General features: G+C 42.8%; 1 protein-coding gene across 1 annotated transcript in view; it reads right to left on the bottom strand.

Annotated features, from left to right (window-relative positions):
* Positions 1-2142: 2142 nt before the first annotated feature.
* Positions 2143-12710, bottom strand: part of LARS1 (leucyl-tRNA synthetase 1) — a 45185-nt gene continuing 34617 nt past the window's right edge. Inside the window, exons 29-32 of the mRNA XM_035105335.3 lie at positions 10373-10477; positions 9394-9489; positions 7736-7868; positions 2143-2533 (exon numbers count right to left, since the gene is read on the bottom strand). Coding sequence (XP_034961226.2) covers positions 2328-2533; positions 7736-7868; positions 9394-9489; positions 10373-10477 — 540 coding nt within the window. The 3' untranslated portion in view covers positions 2143-2327. The remainder of the gene's footprint in view (positions 2534-7735; positions 7869-9393; positions 9490-10372; positions 10478-12710) is intronic.

Here is a 12710-nt window from a genome sequence, read left to right as displayed (position 1 = left end):
GGGGTGCACATAATCCTACTTGACTCTCAAGGAGCTGACACTTAGGAAAATCTTGCTTTGCCTTTTCTTTTACAGGTATGAGGAATTTTGTTTTTTCTTATGCAAAACCAACTGTAGGAAGACTGTAGGGTGCAATTCCGAGTATCCACCTTCAAACATTCAATCAATTTCTGGAAGCAGGAAAGAAACTTTCTCATTTCAAGAAGTGTTTGTGAACAGCGTTTGACGTTGAGTCCAAAACAGACATTTTGGTTGATGAACATCAGTTTGTTACACCAGCTTTTATCTTTGATGTTAACTACCACATGCATTTTTTTCTTACAAATGCATTCTTTAGAATGGCTTCTGAGCTTTAGAAGAAAGTTCCAACTTTTGATTTCCAACCAGCTCAGCTTCCCAAGCTGCAGCACACCACTTGTGACTGTGGTAGTTAAAACACCATCAACCAATCATCTTCTTGGTGCTTTTGCCTTGCAAGGTAATGCAAGTGGAATTTAGGGAGAGTGTTAACAACCCAGATCAGATCTGGGATTAATAACGTTAAGTGCCAGGTTAAAATAAAAGTATGCTCCACAATTAGTCTTTGGAGTCTTATTTGTTTTTAGCATAGTTTTTGCCACTGCCAGCGTTAAGTATTTTACTTGTACAACTTATTGGTAAAATTGTACGATGCTTTGGAAGTAGTACTAGAAAAGTATATTTTTCGCTCCATAAGATGCACTTTTTTCCTCCTAAAAAGTAAGAGGAAATGTCTGTGTGTCTTATGGAGCGAATGTGTGGTCCCTGGAGCCGAATTGCCCAGGGGCTAAAGGCAGGTCCTGCTTTTTCTCTTTTTTTTAGAATGGGCTAAAGGCTAACAAGAGGGAAAGAGAGCTTTGAAAGGAACCCGCTCAGCAGCTGATTGCAAGAGATCAGGGAGGGAGATAAGAGAGCTAGCTCCCTTCCTGGCCCCTTGCCTAGGCCTCAATTGTTGTCTGCAGAGGGAGACATGTGACTGGCTGATTAGATTATCTGTATGGAAACTGTAGAAATGAGTCCCTTTCCTTGAGAAGCTGCAGAACTGTGAGTTGAACCCCATAAAAACAGGATTTTTTCCCTTTGCAAGGAAACTCAATAACTTTGAGCTGATCCTAAAAAATGGAGCTTTCCCCATTTGCAAAAAAGATTGACAACTGTGAGATGACCCCGCCCCCAAAAACGGGGCTTTCCCCATCCTATTTGCAAAAAAAGCTGCACAACTTTGAGCTGATCCTTAAAAAAAATGGAGCTTTCCCCCTTTGTAAAAGAAACTTCCTCAAATATTTAATGGGGGGGGAAGGCACATAGGCCTCTAGGAGGTGGCTGCTATGCCCCCTAGGACAATTCAAGAAAGCAAAATATATTTTTTCTTGTTTTCCTCCTCTAAAAAAACTAGGTGAAGGGATTTATGGTGCAGTACAGGGATGAGAAATTGCTGACCCAGGGAGCACAATAGACCCATGGAGCCTTTTCATCTACTCCATGCATCCCCAAACTTTGGCCCTCCAGATGTTTTGGACTACAATTCCCATCATCCCTGACCACTGGTCCTGTTAGCTAGGGATCATGGGAGTTGTAGGCCAAAACATCTGGAGGGTCGCAGTTTGGGGATGCCTGATCTAGTCCATGGCTTCCCTTTGATCCCAACTCCTCCTGAGCCTTGCTACAGTTTCCTCTTTGGCCACAGCAGTTGCACATGCCTCACTTACCGGTATTCACCAGAAGGGTTTACTCTTGCATCTCTGGGACTCCCTCCAACCCACCCACCACTGCAAAAAAGGGCCAGAAAACAAGAGAGGAATGGATCTGGTGCAAGAACAAAGTGATGAAGTCAAGGGTAGAAACAGTGGAATTGCTACTCAGAAACTGCTGCTTCTCCAGACTGCTCTCCTTCCTCTGCCTTTTTTTTTAAAATAAAAATAAAAAAGTAGGCTGCTGAGGAAATGCAACCACATGCTTGTATGGCTCCATCTTTCAACTATGAATATTCCAACCTGAACACCAGAAGTCCATCACGGCTCTAAGATGTCCGTATTGTGTGTCATTTTTCATGCATTTTCAAAAAGGTATTTCTGAACTGTGTCTTGATTTAGATCAGTGAGATTTTCAAAAAAAAGTCACAGGGGCATGGAAAATATATTTATTATACCACATTTAAAAATTAAGGACCCTGATCTACATGCAAGATTAAGTTTCCTTCCCCTCCCCAAGCTAGAAATTAAATTTGTTGTGGTCCACTAGATCGCTTGAAAGTTGTTCATGTTATTTAAAACATTCATAAATGGGCTAACCCAGCTCGGTGCAAAAATCTAATTAACGATATAGACTAGCGTATCCCCAATATCTGTTGTTCGTCCATTCTCAGTGAGACGAACCCGCTTTTCAGCAAGGTCTATGTGAAAGACAGCTTGATCTAAAATGGGAGATTTCTCAGCATCTTCTTTACCAAGCACAGGAACACGACGTGGACCCAGGAGAGGGTCATCAAAACGCATTAGTTTCACTTTGGAAAGATCTGGAGGGTGGGGAGAGAAAGAATACACTTGTAAGACATGTGCATTTTTATACAATAATACAAATCACAAGGCAGTTCAGGCAAGTTACCTAGCAAGGAGAGAACATTAGCCTGGGCTGCTGAAACTCTAACTGCCCCAATTGCTTAAATAGTGCCTTGACAGATGTTTACAAGCTGTTGTGCAGCCCATTTGCCTCAAAGGCTACAGAAGCCCTTAATAACCAAGGCTTAATTAAAAGGCAGTGTGGGTTCAAGAATAGCCAACATGAATGCACTGACACAGAGGTGTGCCTCAGCATAAAAAGTGAGCGAACACTACAGAGGGATACATAAAGACCTCCAATTGCCCTCCTGCAACAGCAGGACAGAAACACTGAGGGTGTGCGTAATTTTATGGGTGTTTTAATATGAGGTTGAATAAATTGACTATGTAAAGTTTTGTGTACTCTGTACAAGGCAAAATAGCTTACAGAAACTTCAGTAATTTCCTTCATGCAAATTATGATGCTGGAGAAACTTTCAGGTTAAGTACTCCGCGGACCCGGAAGTGTTTACTTCCAGGTTTCACCGCACACGCATGTGCAGATACGATCTATTGGCGCTTCGCGCACGCGTGCTTTCACCGCTCGGGTTAAGTACTTTTCAGGGTGTGAATGGCACCCAGGAACCCATTAAGTACAAAACCCAAGGTACCACTGTAAATGTTAATTTTTTTCATCTACAATACTGTCTTATTTATTTTATAGTACAGTACATTGATTATTGCCTTCATTTTATGGATCAATGGTCTCGTTACACAGTAAAATTCGTGTTAAATTGCTGTTTTAGGGGGTGTTTTTCATCGTCTGGAATGGATTAATCCACTTTCCATTACTTTCAATGGGAAAGTTTGCTTCAGGTTAAGTACGCTTCAGGTTAAGTACGGACTTCCGGAACCAATTAAGTACTTAACCTGAGGTAAAGGTAAAGGGGCCCCTGACCATCAGGTCCAGTCATGTCCGACTCTGGGGTTGCGGCGCTCATCTCACTCTATAGGCCGAGGGAGCTGCCGTTTGTCCGCAGACAGCTTCTGGGTCATGTGGCCAGCATGACAAAGCTGCTTCTAGTGAACCAGAGCAGCGCACGGAAACACCGTTTACCTTCCCGCCGGAGCAGTACCTATTTATCTACTTGCATTTGATGTGCTTTCGAACTGCTAGGTGGGCAGGAGTTGGGACCGAGCAACGGGAGCTCACCCCGTTACAGGGATTCGAACCGCTAACCTTCTGATCAGCAAGCCCTAGACTCTGTGGTTTAACCCATAGCGCCACCTGGGTCCCTTAACCTGAGGTACCACCGTATTAATACTGCAGTTTTAAATTAGCTGTTCAGAGACCTGTGGCTGTTCACTTGGACAAGCAAGAGAAAGAATAGCTCTAGAGAGAGAAAAATCAAAGGTGTCCTCCCAGTTCAACCCTGAGCAAATGAACTATGTAATTTCCTCTTCTCTACTGCAATCAGGCCAGATATCAGCGGTTGACCAGGTTGTGTTCTGGCCACTGGCACCAGGGCTCACCAGCCCAACCTGCTGCCCACTCACAACCCCCTGGATCTGGGTGGCAGGCTATGGGTACCATTTAAAAACCAACCATGCCTTCCAGCCAGGGGTGCAGGAGCAGGGAGCCCATTGGGCTATGTTGAAGGCCTTTTGAAGTCTGGCAACAGCTCTAACTGCAATTTCCAGTTACGGTATATGCCATTCTTTTTCAGTCATTACTAAGAGCCAAAGAGGCATGGAAGTAAAAAAAAGGGGGGGGTCAAGAGGACATTAAGAAAATCTAGAGGAATTATCTCAAAAATGCATGGAGATGTTTCCCCTGAGAACCAAGTAGTTTACAGTATACTATCCATCTCATCTCTTACTTCCTCCCCAACAACCCTTCTTTATCTCTCATTCCTCTCTTTTATGTCAGAAATATTCAACATAAAAGGGAGGGAGGGAGGAACATCACCTGAGTAGAATTGTGAAAGATGGTTAAAACTAGAAAATGTTTTAATACAAGCAGTAATGTTGTCTCGGTTTTGTTATTAGATGCAACTGCTTTTTTTAAAAAAAAGAAGTCCTTTAAATAAGTTCAAACGATTTCTCAGTAAGAACTGCGAAGCAGAACTTTCCTAATGAGCCAGCTATTTTAGTCTGCCTAAGTTGCTGCTCTTTCACCACTAGCTTTTATCAGATAATCTTTTCAAGTGCCTGCCTAACAGTGACATCTTCTGGAAACAACGATTTGGAAGAATTACTGATTTACTCTCAATTGCTTTTCATTCACTTCAAACAATCAGGTTGTGCATCTCTAGTAATTGCCTGCCCAAGCTTGAAATGTGCCGTACTCCATTTTTGCTTTGCAAGACAAGTTATAGACTTTTTCCTCTCAGCTCTTTTCTTGAAAACACAACTTCACACTGTAATATAAAAATTGTCTCTCTTCCTAGGATCAAAACACCCAAGCCGTCAAAGTGATGAGGAAATAAATTATATGACGTGAAAAGTTTGGACCAAGACATAATTCTCTCACAATTGCTGGAATCAGCAAAGCCAGCAAGCAAACAGGAAATTGTCTCTGCTTTTTAAAGAAATTCTGTCAGTTTGGCTCAGCAGAGCAACCTGAAGTTCAGGCTTAATGCCTTGCTTCCTTTAAACAGATTAATTAGAAGGCCGGAATGCCTGCAAAATAAGTCCATTAGCAACTGGATAACAGGAAGGAACTCAACGTGTTCTAATTTGAGGACACACTTAAGAATGTAAACAGAAAGTCACCTCAAAATACACCTTTTGTAAAAGCTGCTCACTCCTGGGGTTGTATCTAAAGTGCAGCTGAGTAACACATTCCATCAGTACAAGGATTTCCACTTTTGCAGCAGGCTTCTTCCTGAATCTGTTCTAGGTGCTTCTCCAAACCTCTGGAGCAGATTTGGGGAAGGTGCAAGGTGCAGGCAGGGAAGGAGGGAGAAAGCCCTGCTGTGCACTGCCACCTTAGTTGGATAACGCCCCTGATGAGCAGCTAGGCTTGCTAGAAGACCACTTAGACACATAGCTGCCAAGTCTCCCGTATTCCCCGGGAAACCCCTGTTTTTCCAGCCGTTTCCCGCTGGCAGCCTGGATTTTAAAAAAAAACTGTAAATCCCCCGGATTCTTACCGGCCCGGGGAGGCTCCTTCTGCACATGTCTGGAGTCTCTGGACATGCGCAGAAACGATTTATGACGCTGCGGCCATTTTGGAAATGGGCAGAGCATGCGTAGAAGCAACTTCCGGTGCCGCTCTGCTCAGTTCCAAAATGGCCGCAGCCCGACTTCCGGTGCCACGCCGATCCCGGATTTTTCAATCTGGGAGTTGGCACCTATGCTTAGGCAAGAGGTACAGGGGGTGAGGAGGAATACACAAACGTTGCTCATCCACAGTTTTTTTACCACCTCTGATCACTCAGGAGGGCAAAGTTGGCCCTGGAGACCACAGTTGCAGAACCTTGTTAACATTTTAACCCCCCCCCCCTCCCCGCAACTCCCATTGCAAACAAAAATAATCTTTGAGTCACCAAACCCTTTCTCCCAGGAGGTTTGTCAAAGCCTGAGCATTTTCAGAAACAACGCAAAACAATTTTGTTTGGGTCAACGGCATTTGATGGCTCAGACTGAAGCCAGCATGCGGGTTTTCTGTGAGCATATTTGTTACATCTGACAATTAAGATTTTCAATCTGAATTTAAAAACAAAGTCACCAAATTTAAGGTTTAGAATTAAAGGAGGTTATAGTGAAAATTGAAAATGGTACCAAAGTAACATCCAGAGTAAATAAATCTCAAGAAGAATTTTGGGACACAGAATTGGTAACATTTTCTATTTTCAAACACACACTATTTTTACAAATTTGTTTTCAGCATTCACTGACAAATAAATAATTTGTTAAAGCAAATTTATTTATTACAAGAAAGAAAGAAAGATATTTTTTCACAGCAGCTATGGATGTCAAATCTGGCCCTTGAGTGAGAATGTGCATTTGCTTTAATGCCTTTATGCTACAAGTCATTACTGCCGGTGAACCCTAAGTGCTTTCAGGGAGATGGAGCTAATACTTACCACCTCTAACACTGTATAGTTTGAAATTTAAGACTTGAAAATAATGTGGTTCATGCATTAAGAAAGTGTGAGCTGAGTGGGAGTGGGTGGCTCAGGGGACTTGAAATGGATTAATGCATTTTTCACATTTAAGTTGCAGGATCAGGTCTGGCATAAGCGAATATTAGCTAGTGGAGAGGGGGCTGACTTCAGAAGCAGAGGGAGGGTGGGAGAAGTAGACTCGGAAATCCTCAGATGAGCACAATTGTCCTGTGAAGTTCTAGTTCAAGCTCATAATGGCCTTGGCTGCGGCTCCAACCCTATCCCAGAAATTTTGGGCTCCTGCTGCAGCAGCAGCATTCCAGAGCACAATAGGGGCTCTGGTACGAGATGCATATACCTGCCCCCCAACATGAAGCTCCTCCTGCTGCAACAGACACTGTGAGGTTAGTTTCAGGGAAAGGGATAAAGATGCTCATGGTGGGCTACTAAGGCTGTGCTGCTAGTGAGGTTACTTAAGAGCATGAGGGGTCAGAGTCTTGGCATGAGCTCAAAAATAATACATTTTAGTCTCTACTTAGTTAGAAAATGATTGCTGAGTCCACCCTGGGTCAACATTTTCACTAACAGTAACGGATCATTGATATCAACAGGCATCTCTCCAAGAAATGAATCTTGGGCTCTGCTCCTGATTCCAGACAACTCCAAGAAGAAGGAATGACTCAAGGCAAGCTGTTCCCACAACCCCCTCCCCCTTCTGACCACAGGGGGACGCAGCTAACAATCTGGTAGCCTGTATAAAATCAAGTAGAGTGTGTACACCTTTGGTGCTCTTTTCCAACAAGCAAACCTCCTGTAAGAATCACTGGAGCAAAGGCCTCTTTTGGTAGGATCTGACAAATCTTAGAGTGACAAGATTGCAAAGTGTGTTGCACACAAACAGTGCTACAGAAAACCAATACAGATAGTAACAAGCGAACAGGGGCCTGCTTTTATAGTTAAAATCAAGTGAGTAAGAAAACACATTTTTGACAATCAGCATTTACTGGATAAGCTGTTTTGTAGGAATTTTAACATCTAGCTGGCTGAATTATTTGACCTAAATTTTACCTTTGATTCCTCTGTCCATCTTCATCAAGCGCCTGATTATTGCATCTCGGCCATCTCCTTGCCTGACCTCTATTTTTGTAGAAAAGTGGCCATTTGCTGGTTGAGGATTCACCAGAAAAACAGACACACCAGGCTATAAGAAAAATAAGAGGTAGAAGGTGGCAAAATGTCAAATATCCAACCTGATGGTAGAGACTCTGAACTTGTTACCATATATCTTGGATCACAACTTGCCAATATGGCTTGCTTCCACCTGTACAAAATGATACTGTATATAGAAGTCTGAACATTCAGCTGCAGTTGATAGTCTTATGTATACAGATGTCTCCCCACTTTACACAGGGGTTACGTTCCAGGGTACCACACATTTATGTGAAATTGCAAATGGTGGAGGAAAGCATCTAAAAAGCCTGTAAACACCCTCTAAACCTCATAGAATTGTAGCTGCAAAGGCTCCTGGGATTGCTAGCCGTTTTCCCACTCTTTTCATGCCATTTTTGCAGTTTCCCCAATCTTTTCAGGCCATTTTTGTCCTTCTGTGCCTTTTTGAAGTTTAAGTCTTTTTAAAAATTATATCAGGAAGTCGCACATATACATGGTCATGTGACAGTTGAATATGCACAAGTAGGGGGGCGCCTGTATTCATTTGTGTGTGTGTTTTGATGTATTTGTTACATTTTTATCCCACTTTTCTCCAAGAATCTCATTGTTCACCACCACACATTTTATCCTTATGATCAGCTTGTGAAGTCACTAAGCAGTAGTGACTGGCCAAAAATCACCTCCATTACCTTGGGGAGTTGAACTTGGGCCCTTGTCCAATTACTGAAGAGCTACACGTCAGTGGCAGAGCATCTGCTTTGAATGCAGAAGGCCCTGGATTCAATCCTTTGTACATTTCCACCAGGGAAAAGCAAAACATTTCTACACACACTCCCCTCTCCAGCCCTCAGCCCAAGAGAACATTCCAGCCAGCCAAAGGCACCCAGGGAGGCTGCTGCCTGTGGATGGGAGTGTGGCCTGGGAAGAGTCTCAAGGACCAAACCGAAAGGCTTGGCAGGCTGCACTCACTCACTGCATGTCAAAATAGCAGGCTTTTCATCTGTCAAGCTATACAGAAAACAATCCCCAGTCTAGCATCAAGAAATGGAATCCAAGGATTGGAGCTTAGTCTCAGTGGTTCCTAATGAGTTCTATGGGTAGAATTAACAGGGCACAACCATAGATACCACTGAGAAGTGGAGAAAAGACTGGTGCTCTTACCAGACATTACTGGAAGGTCTAGCCCCCATCCCTCAGTGATGCATCTTAGACATTTCTCTCAGATAAATGGACAGCTTCCAATGCCTCATGCAGGGCACAATAAATAAAGTACAGTGGTGCCTCGAGTTACAAATGCCTCAGGTTACAAACTCCGCTAACCTGGAAGAGTTACCTTGAGTTGAGAACTTTGCCCCAGGAGGAGAACGGAAATTGTGTGCCGGCGGCGCAGCAGCAGCAAGAGGCCCCATTAGGGAAAGCATGCCTCTAGTTAAGAACAGTTTCAGGTTAAGAACGGACCTCCGGAACAAATAAAGTTTGTAACTAGAGGTACCACTGTAGTTAAGCGGGGAACAAAGTCTCAGAAATCAGTGAAGGAAGTAGACTTGCAAACTTACTTCTACTCTGAATATGCAGAATGGTTTTCCAGGACAACAATCTTCTTTGATTTTCTCATCTCCCTCAGTAGAAAACTTCAATTCTATATGTTCCAGCTGTGGAGGAAGAAGAGGGGAAGTTCAAAACATTGGTGGTGCAAAGGGTACAGCAATGGCAGAAGTATAACAACATTTAATTATCTTGAAGCACATTCATGTTTTTCTTTGTAGCAATGAAGATTCTAAAGAAAGATACTGCTGACAGCAAGTTGTGCCCAAGACTGGCCTAAATCAGGCACTTCCCATTACATAAATTTATCTCCAAGCAACTGACAGCAGCTCTGACTTACAACTAGACGCTGTTAAATATACCCTAAAAGGTTGGCTACAAATCCATTCAATGATGATGATAGTTAAATAAATTTTCCACTAAAATGGTTGAGAATTTCCAAACCATCTTCTTACCTTGGGAGAAAATCAAGCTAATGAGACAATAACGTTATTCACGTAAAAAGTAGTAAGATGATAAAACGGGGGGGGGGAGGATGGCTACATTTGATAAATGCTCTCCTTTCTACTGAAGTTCAATGATACTGAATATAGAATTCAAATTTAGGGTGCTCTTGATCACTAAAATCTGCAGAGCCTCTTGGCACCTTAAAGTCCAAAAGAAATATAATGGCATAAGTCTGTACAGATTTATGCCATAATAAATTTGTTATCTTTGAAGTGCCACAAAACTTTTTGATTGAATATTTCCAAAATTCAAACTATCAGCAGGATTGGACTCAGATGCAAAAAGTGATTACCAACGTATCTTTCTATTAGGGACTTCCCACCCTACACACTACTTGTGAGCTAATCCACTGATAAATAACTTCTGCAAACTTAACAATTAAATGTGCATGGGGAACCTTAAACCAAAAATGGCATATACAGACATTCAGTGTTTCTTCAAGCTCTTTTGAGTTGAGCCATTAGTTCCCTGACAAATGCTCACCTCCAAGGAATTTGTCAGGTAGACTATATTCTCCATGAGAACGGCCCGTTCATCAAACTCCAGCTCCAGATCAAGAACACGTGGCCCTTTCTTCTCCAGATTCTCCTGTGATGCCAAAAATATGGAAAGCATATATTTTAAATTGGGTCATCTCTGTGAAACCTGAATAGTGCAGCTGAGCAAGCCTAAAACAGAAAACATCTGACAAGAATTCATTGCTTACAGCAAATGGGTCTAAAGCTGCTAGCTCCCATTTTAATTACAGTTTATAATTATACAGTTCCCACCTCTGAACAGGAAAGAATCAAAAGTTCTAACACAGGGGTCGGCAACCTAAGGCTCATGGGCCACAAGCGGCCCATGGGGGTCGTTTAATCAGCCCATGGATCCCCGCCGCCCGCTCGGCTCCCGTGTGCCGCGCTAAACCAGTGCAGAGCAGAGCGGGGACCGCCTTCTGTGATGCTGGCCAGCTTCCCATTAGCTGCAGGAAGCTCCTGCAGCCAATGGGAAGCTGCGCACACGTCCTACGCACTGGAAGGAGCGCCGGAAACAGCGTTTGCGCACACACACTCCGGCCCACCACGGCGTCTGCAGGACCGTGAACCAGCCCAAGCCACAAAAACTTTGCCGACCCCTGCTTTAACATTTAAATGACAATAGTAGTTTTATTTCAAAAATTTTGAAACATACATAACAATCTTGTCTTCTTGCATACCCAGGCTGTGTGTATGCAGAAAGTTGCCATTCTATTCTTTTACACCAAGATGTCCAACAGGACTGAGCTCAAAGGCCAAATTGCAGGCCATGAAATATTTTGTCCCCTGTGCAGGCTAAACGCACCCACTGTGAGCCAACTGTATAAAGAGGTTGCCACAGAAAGCAACACCACTAAAATGTGGCTCATAAGCTATGTGAGAACATCTGGAGGTGCCTGCGTGGATCACTGCTCTCCTCCTCAATTCTGTGATTTGGGCAGCCAATAAACATTGTGGAGCAACTGATCCCCCCCCCCACACACACACACACACACACACACACACACACACACACACACACATGTGCACACCACACAGTATCTAGTCTGGCAAGAAACAAAGATCTATACTGTCCAAGAAATAGCCCGAAGAGCAGTCACAGAACTGTATGTTGTCCAGTAACAATACCAAAGAGTCCTGCACTATGCTTTGAAGCAACTGATTGTCAGCACTTCAGAAGTCCGGCAGGTGTGCAGGTCTTAAGAAGCACTTATGAAGCATCCCCGATTATTGGGACTTCAGAAGCCCCTTTTTACCTGCCCAGCTGATGTCATATAAGATGTCAGGTGATTGGCAGGTGGGTGAAGCTTGACCAAAATTGCACGCCGAGTCAAATGGGAAAGCTTGGCAGGCCAGAGGCAACTGAGATAGAAACCTCCACATATAATCTCATCCCAGTCCAAACACTACACCTCTTGCAAAATTCCAGAAATGCATACCAAGAACAATCTGCTAGAGTTAGATTACTGCCACAACAGGGGATTCTTTCTGCTACTACCAATGTGTTTGACAGGAAGGTGTGCATGAGAAAGCAATTTTGTTGAATTGGAACAGTGTGCTGGATTTGTTACCTTGGCTAAAGAAAGCACACATTGATAAAGAGAAGAAGCAACAGCTGTCTTCCCCTTCTGCTGTTGTTCTGCAAGCTAGGTGCTTCAGCAAAAAAAAGGACAATTACAATCAGTGCTGAACTCAGAAGAAAAACTGTGTGCCTAGCATTTATTTAGTGTGGCAAGGCTGACTGTGCCTCTAAACAAACCTACCAAAACAAACAAACACACACACACACACACAAAAGTACCACTGGGGCTACAATTTAAGTAGTAAAAAAAAACCCCACTCTTTTCTAAAAGTCATGATGCATCCTTCTTTTTGATCACTACCTTTTAAATATACTGTATATAATATATATATAGGGTTAATCATACTTCTGTGAATTTAGTACTCATTAAATTAAGTATCCTTACATTACCCTGTGAAGCATCTTCCCATTCTAATTTTGTTCTACAGCCACGGGCCACATGAATTTACATTATTGATTTACATAAACCTATACACCACCTTCTAGTCAGAGAATTTTTAGGTGGTTTACAAAAAAGCTATTAAAGCAATTGCATTAAACCATCACGACTGTTTTAAAGTAACAATATACAACAACCATTGCAGCCAGCAATAATTATCAGCACAATATCAAGGCTCAGAAAATGCTTGGGCAATGACCATGTGGGTCATTATTACTTAACAGTTGTTGTTTTAAGTGCATCAGTTAAATCCTGCTAGCATTTTAGTCTACTCTGACTAAC

Source organism: Zootoca vivipara, chromosome 2, assembly GCF_965207765.1.
Source record: "Zootoca vivipara chromosome 2, rZooViv2.hap1.1, whole genome shotgun sequence".
In the NCBI taxonomy this organism is placed as follows: domain Eukaryota; kingdom Metazoa; phylum Chordata; class Lepidosauria; order Squamata; family Lacertidae; genus Zootoca; species Zootoca vivipara.
The sequence above is the reverse complement of the archived record's forward strand: the minus strand, read 5'-3'. Positions and strand labels throughout refer to the sequence as shown.